Source organism: Peromyscus maniculatus, chromosome 21 (assembly GCF_049852395.1).
Source record: "Peromyscus maniculatus bairdii isolate BWxNUB_F1_BW_parent chromosome 21, HU_Pman_BW_mat_3.1, whole genome shotgun sequence".
NCBI classification, from domain to species: Eukaryota; Metazoa; Chordata; class Mammalia; order Rodentia; family Cricetidae; genus Peromyscus; species Peromyscus maniculatus.
The window spans coordinates 40465759-40481486 of NC_134872.1; the positions used below are offsets into that span (position 1 = coordinate 40465759).

The window sequence follows — 15728 nt, forward strand, 5'->3', positions numbered from 1 at the left end:
TGAGACTGTGATAAAAAAGAGTTATCTTAAAGCTGGGAATGGTGACATACCTGTAGCACCAGCTGCCCAGGTGAAGGATGGGAAGTTTAAGGCCACCTGGGGAATGTTATCCAGACACTATCTGAAAACATCATCATTATCCAGCAGTAACAGCAATAAAAGATGGGGAGTATAACTTAGCGGTAGTATGCTTGCTTGCCTGCCAACTGTGAAGCCCTAGGTTCAATCCTTAATGCTGCCCCTCCCCTCCAGAAATAACTATAGCCAAGCATGATGGTATACCTGTAAATCCAGTATATGTAGGGGTTAAGGTAGGAGAACTGTGTGTTTGAGGCCAGACTGGGCTACATAGCGATTCTTCGTCACGAACAAACAATCAGGCCGTACTTTAATCATAAAATAATTAAGTCTTAAATTGATAAAAATGTACTAAATGGTTTTTTGGTAATCCATGGTTTTTTTTTTTGTTGTTGTTTTTTTAAAGACAGGGTCTCATGGATCCTGAACTTGCCTCAAACTTGCTGTGTAGCCAAGGATGACCTTAAACTTCTGACCTTGCTTCTACGTACTCAGTGTTGGGATTAGAGCCATGTGCTGTCATGCCTGGCAAATGTAATACTGGGGATAATGAACCAAGGATTTCATGCATGCTAGGCAAGCACTCTTTTTTTTTTTTTTTTTTTTGGTTTTTCAAGACAGGGTTTCTCTTTGTAGTTTTGGAGCCTGTCCTGGAACTTGCTCTGTAGCCCAGGCTGGCCTCGAACTCACAGAGATCCTCCTGGCTCTGCCTTCCGAGCACTGGGATTAAAGGTGTGTACCACTGCCGTCCAGTTTAGGCAAGCACTCTTAACATTAGAGCTGTATCTTCAACCCCTAGAAGACTTTTGTGGTACATAGCCATGATGGAGTTGAGAAAGCATGTTTAATACTATCAGCTCTAATTCCTCAATTTTTGTCCAGTTTCTTTGACCATAGTTGAGTGTATAGGCTTTGATGTTTGCATCATCAACTTCCCCATCACAGACACCTCCCCATTTCATGGTGTTTCTGGCAATTTGCCATTTTGAGTTGTTACTTGTAGACCTCTTCTCCAGTAGGTGTGTGCAGACAGGTAGTCGAGGTAATGGGCCTTGTAGGCACCTCCAAAAGAAGCCTTGTGTACTTGTACCACTCTGCAGTTACCTCCAGAGCAGTGGTTCTCCACCTGTGGATTGAACCCCTCTTCCTGCCTTCGAATGACCCTTTCACAGACCATTGGAAAATATTTACATTACCATTCATAACAATAACAAAATGGTAGCAATGGAAATAACTTTGTGGTTGAGGTCACCACACCATGAGGAACTGTATGAAAGGGTCGCAGCATTAGTAAGATTGAGAACCACTATTCTGGAGCTAGCTGAGGTCACCATTCTTCCTTCATGTCTATGATGATGGATTTCGACACTGTCTCTGTGGATGAAGGCGAAGAGCTCAGTGTACCATGTAGCTGTTACAGACCTTGTTTTCCTTGCTTCTAGTCCTAAGGGACTAAAAACATTCCTGTGTATATTTTTAGATTGTGCCTGATGATTATGAAGGGATTTTTAGCTCTGTGATTGCTCATGAAGTGATATGTATATATATCCATATATCTCTATGTATACTATATATATCTATATCTATATATATACCTAAATATTTATTTATTTAACTGAGGTAAAACTCTTGAATGTTTTAAGCAGCTATAGTTACTAATAGAAATAGATATTAAAATAGCTAAGGGATGTAGAATGAGTTATAAATCAAATCTACTTGAATTTATATTGACTTCTAGTCTAAGGAAAAAGATTACTACCAGATTTACAGATTCTGCAAGAAAATCAGGTTGCTTGTAGGAACATACACTCTTTCTCTGTGTGTATGAGATACACACACACACACACACACACACACACACACACACACACACACAGAGTCTTGCTATGTAGAAACTAAGCTAACCTCAAACTTGTGATCCTCCTGCCTCTGCCTCTCAGTAATAATTATTGGCATTATAGGCATGAGTCACCAAGCCTAGTTAGCACCCTTTTTCATAGATGAAAAACTTTAACAAGTTCTTAGCAGCTTCCCCATTTGGAAAGTGGCTGTAATCGAGGGTGCTGTGAGGACTTATACTTGAGTGACTATGCCAAGTGCATTGTCAGAGAACAGAGTCCTTAAGCATTCCTTCCTTCCTTGTCTAGTCCTGTGTGAGACTTAGCTGATCTCCACAGTAACAGCGGAAATGTGGAATATGGTTGCTACATTTGTTTGTTTTCTGTAGATGAACAACTTTGTACTATGACATTTTAAAAGTATTTACCAATAAAGAAATGGTTCTTCTGTGCACATGACTCATTTTAACAATGTTTGGGGTTGGATGTGGCTCTGTAAGTAGGTGCTTCTCTAGGTTATTGGAGGCCCTAAGTTACACACCCAGTACCAAAGAGCAAAAAAGCCAATGTGAGTGCAGTAACTAGTACTGTCCTCTTCCCCAACTGAAATGTTTTATAGCAAATCCACAGATACTTTTAATCACTGGCATAGGAATACAAAGCTAAAAAGCAAAGTTAATTATACTACACAAAAGATAGCATTATTCCTTGTAATAATGTCTCTATTATTCTCTTTTCTGCTGGATTATTTCAATGGATTTAGTTGTTTTCTTAAGACCACAATCTTAGATCTCTGAAATAGGATAAAAAATATGTTTCAAGAAAATTGTTTTTGATTATATGAAAAGCATATTTAGCCCGAGTGAGTCCTTGTTTTAGTCTCCCACTGGTGAGTAAATCATCCTCCCCTTAGTTCATGAATTGGTGTTCATTTGCATAGCATGACATCTCAGTACCTGTTTTCTTAGAGTGTAAGCTGTTCTAAGGTGAGTCTAGTGTTTATGTCAGTTGCTAGACAGCGTAGAAAAATAAGACTCATGGAGGTACCAAATCTGACACATTAATAATAGTGGGAAAGTTTTGAAACCTATTTCTGGAGAAGCTGCGCATTACCAGGAATTGTGCCTTATTTTCCCATATTCCTGGGTTTGACTGTGGAGTAGAGGGAGAGTTGCACACCGCTGTGTTGGCACATAACGGGTAAGTCTTCCTTTGCCTAGGTAAGCTGAGGTCTAGATCTGTAGTTTGCTTTAAGACAGTGAGCGATAACCACCTCATTAGCACTGGGCTTCCAGTGACAGTCACCAGTTTACAGGAATCATTCATGTGCACATTAAATGCATTTTATTTCAGGAGCTTTAGACTTGAGTGAAAGGAAATTCAGAAAGACCATTGTTTTAGGATAATAGTGTAAAGCTAAAAGAGATGATAATTCTTAGGTTTGATTTTGTTAGATGTGCACTATTTTGAGCAAAAAAAAATTGGTGATCTTGAAAACTTGATTTTTTAGACATTAAAAGATACGCCTTTATTCTTCAAGAAATTTTTTAGGGTTCGTGTTTACTATGGGAGAACCTTAGGCTAAACATATTTGCTCTTTGTAAGATCTTTCAGAACGGATGTGGGCAGAACTATTGCTAGAATGGCCGGTTCCTCCTGCTTTCACTGCTGATGAGTTCTGCTAATGGGCTTCATAAGTCATTGTATATTAGGGTTCCCTATTATAACATCTTTATTGTTCTAGGTTTCTTAAGAAATAGCTACCGAGTGAACAAGTTATTAAGCTGTTATTAATAGCTAATATGAAATAATGAAGGTTATTTTCATTAAGAAAATACACATTATACATAAAGATAAATAATATACATATACATATATATGTATGAAATAATGGTTATTTTCATTAAGAAAATACACATACATAAAGATAAATAATATATATGTATACATATATATGTTTGTGTATATATGTATATATATTAAAAGCCAAGCTGCAGACATTTGGGAATGTAAATTCCCTTTTATTCTTTCTAGTAATATAGCTTGTGATGGAAGATTTTATTGTCTCATTGCTGTTATCTCCCACTTTTCTCCCAGTGAGTTCTTAGCAGAAGACAGTCAAGAGAAATTTTGGAGTTTTGTAGAAGCCAGTCAAAATATTGGATCATCAGATCATCACGGTAAAATTGAAGCAAATATTTGTTTGACTCTGTGGTCTGGGAAAATGTTAGAAAAAAATGGTCTCCTTTGTATAGTATATGTAACATGATAGTTAATGGAAAATATTATTTTCTTTAATGACTAGAGTTGTCATGGTAGGACGATTGAAAACAGTGTGTGGGAAGCTATGCTATGCCACTGAGCTATTCCCCAACCCCTACTGACTTAAACCAATACATTTTTATTTTCCTTTTCAAGAAATGAGGTCTTACTTTGTGACCAGGCTGGTTACACAGTCCTGTTGCTTCAACCTCTTGAATACTTGGGGCTGTTGGCAGACACCACAAATCATTATTTTTGTGTGTGTGCAGTTTGTGACTTTGACTGCAAATAATGCCTTTCTTCCCATTGCTTTTGCTTGGTTGTGCTCTTTTATTTATTACTTCCACTACCTTTTATTTTAGGTCATTCAGTATTAACTTTATGTGTTTCATTGATTCTCTCTTCCTTTTGTTATGAACTAGTTACACAGCTCATCTATTTGTATTAAGCATGTTATCATTAAATTAGTGCCACCTACTATGTTTTCCATTATGCCTGCTGGCCACTGAATGCTTGAGTGTCAAGATGTCAAATTAAGATGTATATTGTATCGCTCAGTTTTAGTTTATGGATGGTGTGCTTTCTTGAACATTTTCTAACAGAAGATGTATGTAGGTTGTAGACATTGCTAGTCAAAGGTGCTAATAGAGGAGTGCAGTGATAGCCATCTATCCAGTGATGTTCTGGTCAGGGATGAAGCGCATACATGAGAGTGGTGCCAGAAGATGCCGCCCCGTGACCTTGGTCGTCCTCATTTGTGGAAGTGTACTTCCTTGATTACACAGTGACAGAGCATCTGTAAGTTGTCGTCACTGTGTAAGTTAGAGTGAACTAGAATTGTGTATAGCAGATTATTTCACAGAGCTGGAGACATGGCTCAGTGCTTAAGAGTGTGTATGCTTTTCAGATGACCTGAGTTCAGTTCCCAGCTCCCATATCCAGCAGTTCACGACTGCCTCTAACTCTAGCTCCAAGGGAATCTGATGCCTCTGGCTCTGAGGGCAGTCATGTGTATGTACCAACACACAGACAAACACATAATAAAAATAATACATCTTAAATAATTTTATGATTTCATGTAATAAATTTATCAATATAGTTTTAAAATAAAACCTCAGGTCTTAACATTTAAAATGAAATTTCAATATAAATGATACATATTCTTGGTTAATGTTACAGGGATGTGAATTATTAGAAGTGATTATAAAAGTATGTCAAATATTTTATTATTCATAGTTCTGCCATCTAAAGATTGGCATTATTAATTTCTGGGACCATTTTGAGGTATTTCTTCCTGTTTTCTTTTTCCATGTAAGATGATGCTAATGTGATATGGAACCTTTTATATTCTGTTTTTAAAAGTATAAATATTGGGACTAGGGAAATAACTCAGAGGATAAAGCACACAATGTGTAAGTGGGAGGGCCAGCATTAGATCCCAGACCATATAAAAGCCAGGCAGATGTGACAGCCACTGTCAGCTTAGCACTCAGGAGCCAGAGAGAGGGGATACCTGGGTCAGGCTGGCTGTAGATTAGCTGCAATTGGCAGGCTCTGGGCTCAGTGAGAGAGCTTGCCTCAACAAGAGATTGAAATCAAGGAAGACGCTTGGTATCCATGTAGTCCTGTTCATGTCCACTTGACACAAGTGTGTTCACACATATACATGAGTATACACCACACATACACACACACACACACACACACACACACACACACCAAAGTTAATATTTTTCCTATTGAAGATTTTATTTTTTGAATGACTCATATAACTCATGCTGTAGTCAAAGCTAAATAAAAGGTTGGATACTCTTCCTTGTCTCTATTTCTTGTATTTTTTTTTTTTTTTTGCTTGCTTTTAAAAGCCATTTAACATTTATTCCGTAGTGGTTTTTTTGACAACACACACACACACACACACACACACACACACACATACATTTATATCACAGTCTTTGGCAAAAATGACTGCTATGTTTTGTAATTTTGCTTTTCATTTATTAGAGGATTTATTCATACTAGTACACAGATGTCTTTTCCTTCTAAATAACTTTGCTTAGCTTTTTTGTTTAAATTCTTCTCAATTTTTATGATACTATCAATGTTCTTCAATATCTGTTGTACTCCTTAGTGTTTTATTTAGTTATTTGAGTAGAGAGCACAATCTAGGTTCTGAGAGTACAAAGATATAAATCATTGCCTCTTTCTGTGGGTGTCCAAAGTCAGTAAATAAGTACTTTTGTAAATGATGTGCCAGACAAATATTCTTGGACCCAAGCAGTGATATAATTGGTCTGTGGAAGCATAGAATAGAGAGGAAGTCTACTTTCCTAAGTGACTGATTTCATAGCTGAATTCTTCCAGGAGTAAGTCATCCTGGCAAGTAGGAAAGTAGCAGTCCAGGCAAGCGGAGTAGTGAGGGGAGGGAAAGAAGTGTCCATCTGTATTGTGGACCTCAGGTAATTTTAGTCACTTGAGATGGAGCAGTTCGGCATCTGTGTTTGTTTGTTCTGTGCTTTATAAACTGTCTTGTTTGGTTTTCTGCAGTCGTGCAATTGTTCTGGTTAATGTGCTTCTTTGACAGATACTGATCATTCCTATTATGATGCGATATTGGAAGCCGCATTTCAGTTTCTGTCTCCTTTGCAGCAGAATTTGTTGAAATTTTGTCTCTCTCTTCGTTCCTACTCGGCCTCAATTCAAGCCTTCCAACAGGTAACAAGACATCATTGTATCCAGAAGACAGCGTTTTGTAGGGGGCGTGACATGGTGATTTAGTTGATTGTACTTCTCTTGGGATTGACTCGCAGTTACCACTTTCTTCATCTGACATTTTCTGGGATTTATGATTTATTTTTAAATAATGAACAAAACCGATGTTTTTCAATCATTAAAGTCTTTAAATTGCAGGTGTTTCCCTCTGTCTCTGGTTTTGGAGATGGAACACAGGGCCTTGGACATGCTAGGCAAATAAGTAAATCCGACTACTGAGCACCTCTCCTCACCAGTCACAGATATATATAACTTTTCATTTTTCTTGCACCGGGGTTGGACTTGGAGGTGGAAATTTTTAAGGAATGGTGTACATTTACTTTCATGTGAGAAATGAAAAGAATATTGTCACAGGAAAAGTGACAGCCAGATGCTATTATGCAGCACAGTCTGGAAGATGTACTCTTGCTAAACCAGTGAACCTGAATCTGATCACAACCTTTGGATCTAAAAGCAGGAGACACAAGAAACAGGAAGTGTCAGGCAACACCAAGGGAATGTTTAGAGATGCCTTTTAGTAAAGTGATCTGGGATCTTCTGTGGATGAATGAAACGGAAAAAGAAAAAGAGGAGCATAGCAACATCAAGAAGCCTTCAGAATGTCACTGCAGGGGTCTGGTTTGGGTTTGGAAAGGGGAACACAAGAGAGAATCAGATGTGTATATATCAATTAGACATTTGTATGAAAGAAATATTAATTTAAAAACCATCCTGTACTATAAAACAGAGCAGATACAGAAAACCACCCACAACAGATGATTCATACATACGATAGGTTACTGTGAAGTGAGCACCTTTGTAACCTTCACCAGGCTAAGAAGCGATTTTCACTTACTGTCTTTGAAGTCCTCCATGTGCTCTCTGTCATAGCCACAGTTTGTCCTCCCAAAGAAGCCATACTGCCACTTCTTGTCCGAATCACCCCCTGTAGTTTTGTTTTTAAATTATTTTATTGCCCAAGAATGCATCTGCACCCAATAGAGTTTAAATTTTGTCCAGTGTTAGAAAATTTTAAAATTTTCTGAGAGGGTCTCTTGATTGTTTTTGTTGTTATTTGGTTTGTTTTTTTGAAATAGTTTATTCTTTGTAGCACAGGCTACCTTTGAATTCTCAATCCTCTTCCAGCCTCCCAAGTGTTGGGATTATAGGTGTTATTGCTAACCCAGCTCCTCTTTTCTTTTCCTGGTGTATCCCATGGACTGCATCATACTTCTCATGCGCTCAGTTTTGTTATCACACATTTATGTGCAGACTAGCTTATTCCTCTATCTCCTGTTTCCTATAACCAGGTAGCTGGGTCTAGAGACTCAATCAGAATTCCATTGCTTTCCTTAGACATGTCTATAGGTAATGTTGTAGTCACTCATCAGGACTGAACTGTCTGTTTGCTTTTCTTTTTCTCCTTTCTTCAGACTCTCCCCTCCTTCTTTCCTTTCTTCTTCCTTCCCCTCTGTTTCTTTCTAATTCCTAAATTTTTTATTTAAACATTTTTCATATAATTGATCATATTCTCTTTCCACTCTCCCAATTCCTCCCAGATCCTCCCAAGTTCCCTGCCCACCCAACTTCATGTTCTCTCTCTCTCAAAAAAGAAACAAATAAAAAAGGAAAAACAACAAACCACCCACTGCACAAAAAATAGAAAATCAAAACAAACTATAAAAGAGAATTCAGTTATGACATAATATTAAAACAAACAAAAAGCCAACAAAAAAAAACATGGAGTTCATTTTGTGTTGGCCAACTACTCCTGGGCATGGGACCTGCTCTGGAATATGGAAATATACCCAGTGATACCCCACTGGAGAAAGATGATTATTCCATTCCCAGCAGATATCACTTGCAAATAGATTCTTGGTTAGGGTGGGACTTTGTGTATACATCCCCTTCTTAGTGCTGGGATTTTGTCTGCTTTGAACTTGTGCATGATGTTACAGTCTCTGGGTTCTTATGCTTATCAGTCTGGAAGACCCTGTTTCCTTGGTGTTATCCACCACCTCTGCCTCTTCTTCCACATAGATCCTTGAGCCTTGAGGGGAGGGCTTTGATAAAGACACCCCATTTAGAGCTGAGTGCTCTGAAGTCTCTCACTCTGCACGTTGTCCAGTTGTGGATCTCGTTGTTAGTTATCATCAACTGCAAGAAGAAGCTTCTGGTGAGGATTGAGTGAGTGATACTCTGCTCTATGGTTATAGCAATATGTCATGAGAAGTAATTTTATTGCTATGTTCCTTTAGTGGAATAATGTTTTCTCCTAGGCCCATGACCTTCCTATCTAGTCTCAGGTTCTGGCCACTTTAGCATTGTCTTGTATGGGTTCCATCTCATCAAGTGGACCTTTAATCCAATCAAAAAGTGGTTGGTTAATCCATAACACTTTTCACTATTATTTTAGTATATTTTGTGGCCAGGTCTTTGTTGGAAATTGCAGGGTTTGTAGCTTGGTGAAATTGATGATTTATTTTCACCTCCAGTAGCATGCAAAGTACCTTCATGAGGGTGAAGCTCCTAGTTCAGTTTCTTCCTGTTTAATGACTTAAGTAAGTTGTGTCTTCAGCAGTAGGGCCTTACCATCAGGTTATGGAGAGTAACCAATAACCTTGGTGTGATGTTGGGTGGGGGGTGTCTATGGCACCCCTTTGGCTAACAACTCAGTAAGATGTAACTCATCCCTAGCCCTGGAGGTTCAGCTTGGTGGCATAAGATGTCTAGTTGGCACATTATCTCCCTCATTATATGGTGACTTCACTTACATTTCTTTCATATATATTTTAGGAAGTTTCTACAATGGTGGGTTTCCATGTGGCTTTACAAAAGACCTTTAGTGTTAGTTGTCCCTCCCTGTTTTTCCTCCTTTATCCTGCCCTTCCATTCCTCTCCTCATTTAATCCTCCTATTCTGGTTTCCCTTTATAACTCTATATTCTATTTCCTCTTCCTTAGAAGATCTGCATCTCCCTGCTGGTCCCTCAGTAGTTACCTCATTTCTGTGGTTATTAGGATTGAAACATACATACCTAAAGCTTGAAAGCTAATGTCCACATAAAAGAGAAAACCTGCAGTATTTGTCCTTTGGGGCCTGGGTTACCTCACTCAGGATGATTGCTTCTAGCTCTATCCATTTACCTGTGAATTTCATAATTGGATTTTTCTTGACAGCTGAATGATATTCTGTTGTGTAAATGTACTACATTTTCATTATCCATTGATCAGTTGGTGGACTGTTTTTAATTTCTGGCTATTATGAATAGAGCAGCAATGAACATGCATGAGCATATTTATCTCTTAGTAGAATGTAGAGTCCTTTGGGTATATTCCCAAGTGGTATAGTGTAGCAGAAATCTTAAAAGTTCTTATAAAATCAAACCCGAGGCAAATTATTGGTGTCCATGCTGGTAGATCAGAGAGACAGAACAAGCCACAGCTATCTCACCTTGCCAGTTCCTCAGCTGGTCCTGTTTCCTCAGACTGGAAGCTTCTGTGTCCTCATCCAGAATGAATCTCAGCTGAACTGTGTTGCTCCAAAGCCTGAAAGCTTAACCAGCCAAATGCTTAACCAGCCAAATGCTTCTAGTTTCTGGTCCTCACGCCTTATATATCTTTTTGCTTTCTGCCACCACTCCCTGGGATTAAAGGCTGGCTTTCTGGGATTAAAGGCGTGTGTTACCATGCTTGGCTATTTCCAATGTGGCCTTGAACTCACAGAGATCCAGAGGGATTTCTATCTCTGGAATGCTAGGATTAAAGGTGTGAGTGCCACCATTTTCTAGCCTTTGTATCTAGTGGCTGTCTGTTCTCTGACCCCAGATAAATTTATTAGAGTACACAATATTTTGGGGAACACAATACCACCACAGTATAGCTTGATTTTGAGGTGGTTTTCCAGCTTCCTGTGGAACTGCCACACTGATTTCCATAGTGGCTGTACCAAGTTGCACTTCTACCAGTAAAGGATGAGTGTTCCCCTTTATCTGCACCTTCACCAGCATGTGCTGTCATTTGTTTTATTGATTATGACCATTCTGACCATAATCTCAGAGAAGATTTTATTTGTATTTCCCTGAGGACTAAGGATGTTGAACATTATTTTCGAGTTTCTCAGCATACGTGTTTCAACTTTTGTCAACTGCTTAGTTCCATATCCCCCTTTTTTGTTTTTGTTTTTTCGAGACAGGGTCTCATTATGTATCTCTGGCTGTCCTGGAACTCACTGTGTAGACTAGCCCAGCTTTGAACTCACAGAAATCCACCTGCCTCTGCCTCCTGAGTGATAGGATTAAAGGTGTGCACCACTTTGCTGGCTTTGTATCCCATTATTGAATTGGATTATTGTTTTCTTGATGTTCAGTTTTTCTAGATCTTTATACATTCTAGATACTACCCTCTATCAGATATGAACTTGGTAAAGATTTTTTTTCCCCATTCTATAGGCTGCCACTTTGCTCTCATTTGAAGGTGTCCCTTGTCAGTGCCTTAAAGTTTTTACTAACAAGTCTGTCACTGCTTGGTTAGAGTTACCCCAAGATATGTGGCTTTTTCTTTTTTCTTTTCTTTTTTTTTTTTGGTGAGGCAATAGTGAATGGTACTGTTGCCCTAATGTCTTTCTCAGTACTTTTGTGTATAGGAAGGCTAGTGATTTTTGTGTGTTCATTTTTATGTCTTGCTATTTTGCTGAAGGTGTTTATCAGCTGTAGAAGTTTCCTGGTGGAATCTTTAGGGTCTTTTATGTATAAAATTGTATCATCTGTAAGTCAGGACACTGACTTTTTCCTTTCTTATTTGTATCCTCTTTTTTCCTTCAGTTGTCGTTGCTCTAGCTAAGCTGAGACTTTATGTACCATATTAAATAGGTGTGGAGACTGGACATCCTTGTCTTGTTCTTGATTTTAGTAGAAATACTTTGAGTTTCTCTGTTTAGGATGATGTTGGCTGTGGGCTTCCTGTAAGTTGCCTTTGTTATGTTGAGGTATGTCCCTTGTGTCCCTGATCTCTCCAGGACTTTTATTATGAAGGGATATTGGATTTTGTCAAAGGCCCTTTCTGCTTCTGATGAGATGATCATGTAGTTTTTGTCTTTCAGTCTATTTATGTGGTCAATTTCTCTTATTGACTTATGTATGTTGAACCATCCCTACATCTTTGAGATGAAGCCAACTTGATTATGGTAGATAATCCATTTGATGTTTTTTTTTTTTTTTTTTTTTTTTTTTTTTTTTTTGAGACAGGGTTTCTTTGTGTAGCTTTGTGCCTTTCCTGGAACTCACTTGGTAGCCCAGACTGTCCTCAAACTCACAGAGATCCGCCTGGCTCTGCCTCCTGAGTGCTGGGATTAAAGGCATGCGCCACCACCGCCCGGCCTTGATGTGTTCTTGAATTCAATTTGCAAGTATTTTATTGAGAATTTTTTGCATCTGTGTTCTTTAGGGATTTTAATCTGTATTTGTTTGTTCTCTTTTTATTGTGTCATTGTGTGGTTGTGTGGTTTTGGTATCAGTGTAATAGCAGTTTTATAAGAAGAATTAGGAAATGTTCCTTCAGTTTCTATTTTGTGGAATAGTTTGAGGAGTATTGGCATTAATTCTTTTTTGAAATTCTGGTAGAATTCAGTCCCTAATCTGTCTGGCCCCTGGGCTTTTTTTTTTTTTTTCTTAAAGATTTATTTATTTATTATGTGCACAGCATGTATGACTGCAGGCTAGAAGAGGGCACCATAGATGGTTGTGAGCCACCATGTGGTTGCTGGGAATTGAACTCGGGACCTTTGGAAGAGCAGTCAGTGCTCTTAACCTCTGAGCCATCTCTCCAGCCCCTGGGCTTTTTTAACTTAGGAAACTTTTAATTACTATTTCACTAGAGGCTATGAGTCTCTTAAAATTGTTTATTTCATCTTGATTTAACTTTGGTAGGTTACATATATCAAGAAATTCATTAAGTTTTTTTTTTTTTTTGAGGGGGGTTTCCTGTTTGTTGGAATACAGAATCTTATTGATTTTCTTAAAGAATGAACTCTTCATTTTACTGATTCTTTGTATTTTTTGGTTGTTTCTATTTCATTTATTTTAGCCCTGATTTTGATTATTTCTTCCCATGTACTCTTGAGTATTTCTTTTTTGTTTTTTCTGGAGCTTTTTGTATCTGTTGGAAATTGCTTTTTTTGGGTTTTTTGAGATAGGGTTTCTCTGTGTAGTTTTGGTGCCTGACCCGGATCTCATTCTGTAGACCAGGTTGGCCTCGAACTCACAGAGATCTGCCTGGCTCTGTCTCCCGAGTGCTGGGATTAAAGGCGTGCACCACCACCGCCCGGCTAGAAATTGCTTTATGTCCTAATACGGGGCCAATTTTGGGAACGTTTTATGGGCTGCTGAGAAGAAAGTATATTCTTCCGTATTTGGGTGGAATGCTCTGTAGATGCCTGTTAGACCCATTTGATTTATGATGTTATTTGACTTTAGCCTTTCTCTGTTTAGTTTTTTGTGTGGATGATCTGTCTATTGACGAGATTTGGGTATTAAAGTCACCCAGTATCTATCATAGGGTCAATATGTGGTTTTAGCTGTAGTAGTGTTTCTTTTATGAACTTATGTGTCCTTGTATTTGGTGCATAAATGTTTAGAATAATATACTTCTAATGTATTTTTTCTTTAATGAGCATGTGTTGTTCTTTCTCTTCTGATTAGTTTTGGTTTGAAGTCTGTTTTGTCAGATATTATGATAGTTACACCTGCTTGCTTCTTGGTTCCATTTGCTTGAATACCTTTTCCATCTTTCCCCCCTGATTTGATGTCTATTCTTTTTTCTTTTTCTTCTTTCTGAGACAGGGTTTCTCTGTGTAGCCTAGGCTATCCTGGAACTTGCTCTGTAGACCATAGGCTGGCCTTGAACTCAGAGATCTGCCTGCCTCTGCCATCTGAGTGCTAGGATTAAAGGCATGTGCCATCACTGCCTGGCTTGATGTCTATTCTTGATGGTGAGGTATGTTTCTTGGGTGCAGCAGAAAGATGGTCTTTCTAATCCAGTCTTTTCACTTTGTGTATTTTTATTGGAGACTTGAGACCATTGATTGTAGGGGGTATCTGTAAACACCAGGACAGGCAGAGTAATGATCCATGGAAATCTGGTTCAGTATGACTCAGTATCTGGTGTTGGGTTAAACTTCTAGAGCCCGACACCAGGCAGTTTATTTTTAGGTATAGTTTAGCACAGTACAGTTTTGGGAAAAAAAAGTTTCCTGATGACAATGAACTCAATCCTATGTGAATAATAAAGCTTAAGGCCTGACTGCATTGAAACTCTTTGTAAAGTACATGTGACCCCTTCTATAAAGATGAGTTCTATAGCTTGAGGGTCTGGGGGTGGTCTTGGTTATGCAGATAGTGCAGAGGTCACACAGCTATAAAGTATATGTGACATCTCCCATAAGGATGAGCTCTATTGACTGAGAAACAAGGCTCAAGATAAAGATCTAGGGAGAATGACTGAGAAAAGCATAAGAGTCCAGGGGAGTCAAGGCTGTTAATTACATCCATTCACAGCCTTCTGCATGGAAGACAGGTTATGTAACTTCCTTGAAGATGCAACCCTGATGATTGACATTCCTGGTTTCCTAGTGCTTATCTGTGAGCACAAGGACCTTGTACAATCAGTTTGTTGATACTGAGAATTTATAAATGAGGAATGTTTATTGATTCCATTTGTTTTGTTGTTATAGTGTAGCCCCACTCCCTTGATTTATTGTTCTGGGATTATTTATTCCTTGTGTCTTCTTCAGTATGGTTAGCCTCTTTAGACTGACCCTGCCTTCTGTAGAACTGATAAACATTACTTAAAATTGTGGAATGTTTTTCTTTCTTCATAGATTGTGATTGATAGTTTTCCTTGGTATAGTGGTCTGGCCTAGCATGTGAGAGGTTGCCTACAGAGTTGTGGGTGCTCTTACCTCAGAAGGTCACACAGGAAAGTCTTTAACATCAGGGATGATGGCTTCCCCATAGCTGCATAGATGAGATCTCCTACCCCCAATCTTCCCTACTCTATCCACTCCCAAGGTCATGTGCAGTTAGGGCTGAGCTGTATACAAAAGGTGGTAGGGAGTGGCTGAATACTCAGGTCAGGGTCTCAGGAACCTCCTCACGCCTCTGTGACTGGGATGTAAACAGTCTTCAAACGCAGCTGGGATGATCGTTTGCAGGTGGGCACAGCTGAATGCTATAAGATGGCAGTTGTTGGGCTTGAAGGGTAGTCCTGGACAACATTATCTTAACTGTTTTTAAATACACAGTTCAGTGATAGTAAGTGTATTTATTCATCTTCAGAATTTTCTTGGATATTTGAGATAAGATGTCTTTTGTAGCCCAGCCTGGCTGCAGTTGTTTGAATGAGAATGGCCCTCATAGGCTCATATGTTTGAATATTTTGATCACCAGTTGGTAGAAGTGTTTGGGAAGGATTAGGGGTTCTGTTCTTGTTGAAGGAAGTGTGTCATTGGGAGGTGAACTTTGAAGTTTCAAAAGACCATTTCCGGTTAGTTTTCTCTGTCTACTGCTTGTGGATAGAGATGTGAGCTCTCAACTGTTCCTGCCATCATGCCTTTGCTCTGCCTTCATGGGCTCCAACCCTCTGAAGCCAGAAGCCCAATTAAACACTGTCTTTTAGAAGTTGCCTTGCTTGTGGTGTTTTGTCACAGAAATAGAAAAGGAGCTGATTCACAGGCCTTGAACTTGGTTGGCTGTATAGCTGTGACTGAGCTTGAACTCTCTGCCTCGTCTCCTAGTCTCTAGTG

The 15728-nt window shown here is 38.8% G+C and overlaps 1 protein-coding gene across 2 annotated transcripts in view; it reads left to right on the forward strand.

Moving 5' to 3' along the window:
• Uggt1 (UDP-glucose glycoprotein glucosyltransferase 1) overlaps positions 1-15728 on the forward strand; it is a 133311-nt gene that overhangs the window by 9728 nt on the left and 107855 nt on the right. For both annotated transcript variants that reach the window (XM_042266367.2, XM_042266369.2), the window contains exons 3-4: positions 4014-4096; positions 6763-6893. In XM_042266367.2, the coding sequence (XP_042122301.1) occupies positions 4014-4096; positions 6763-6893 (214 nt within the window). The remainder of the gene's footprint in view (positions 1-4013; positions 4097-6762; positions 6894-15728) is intronic.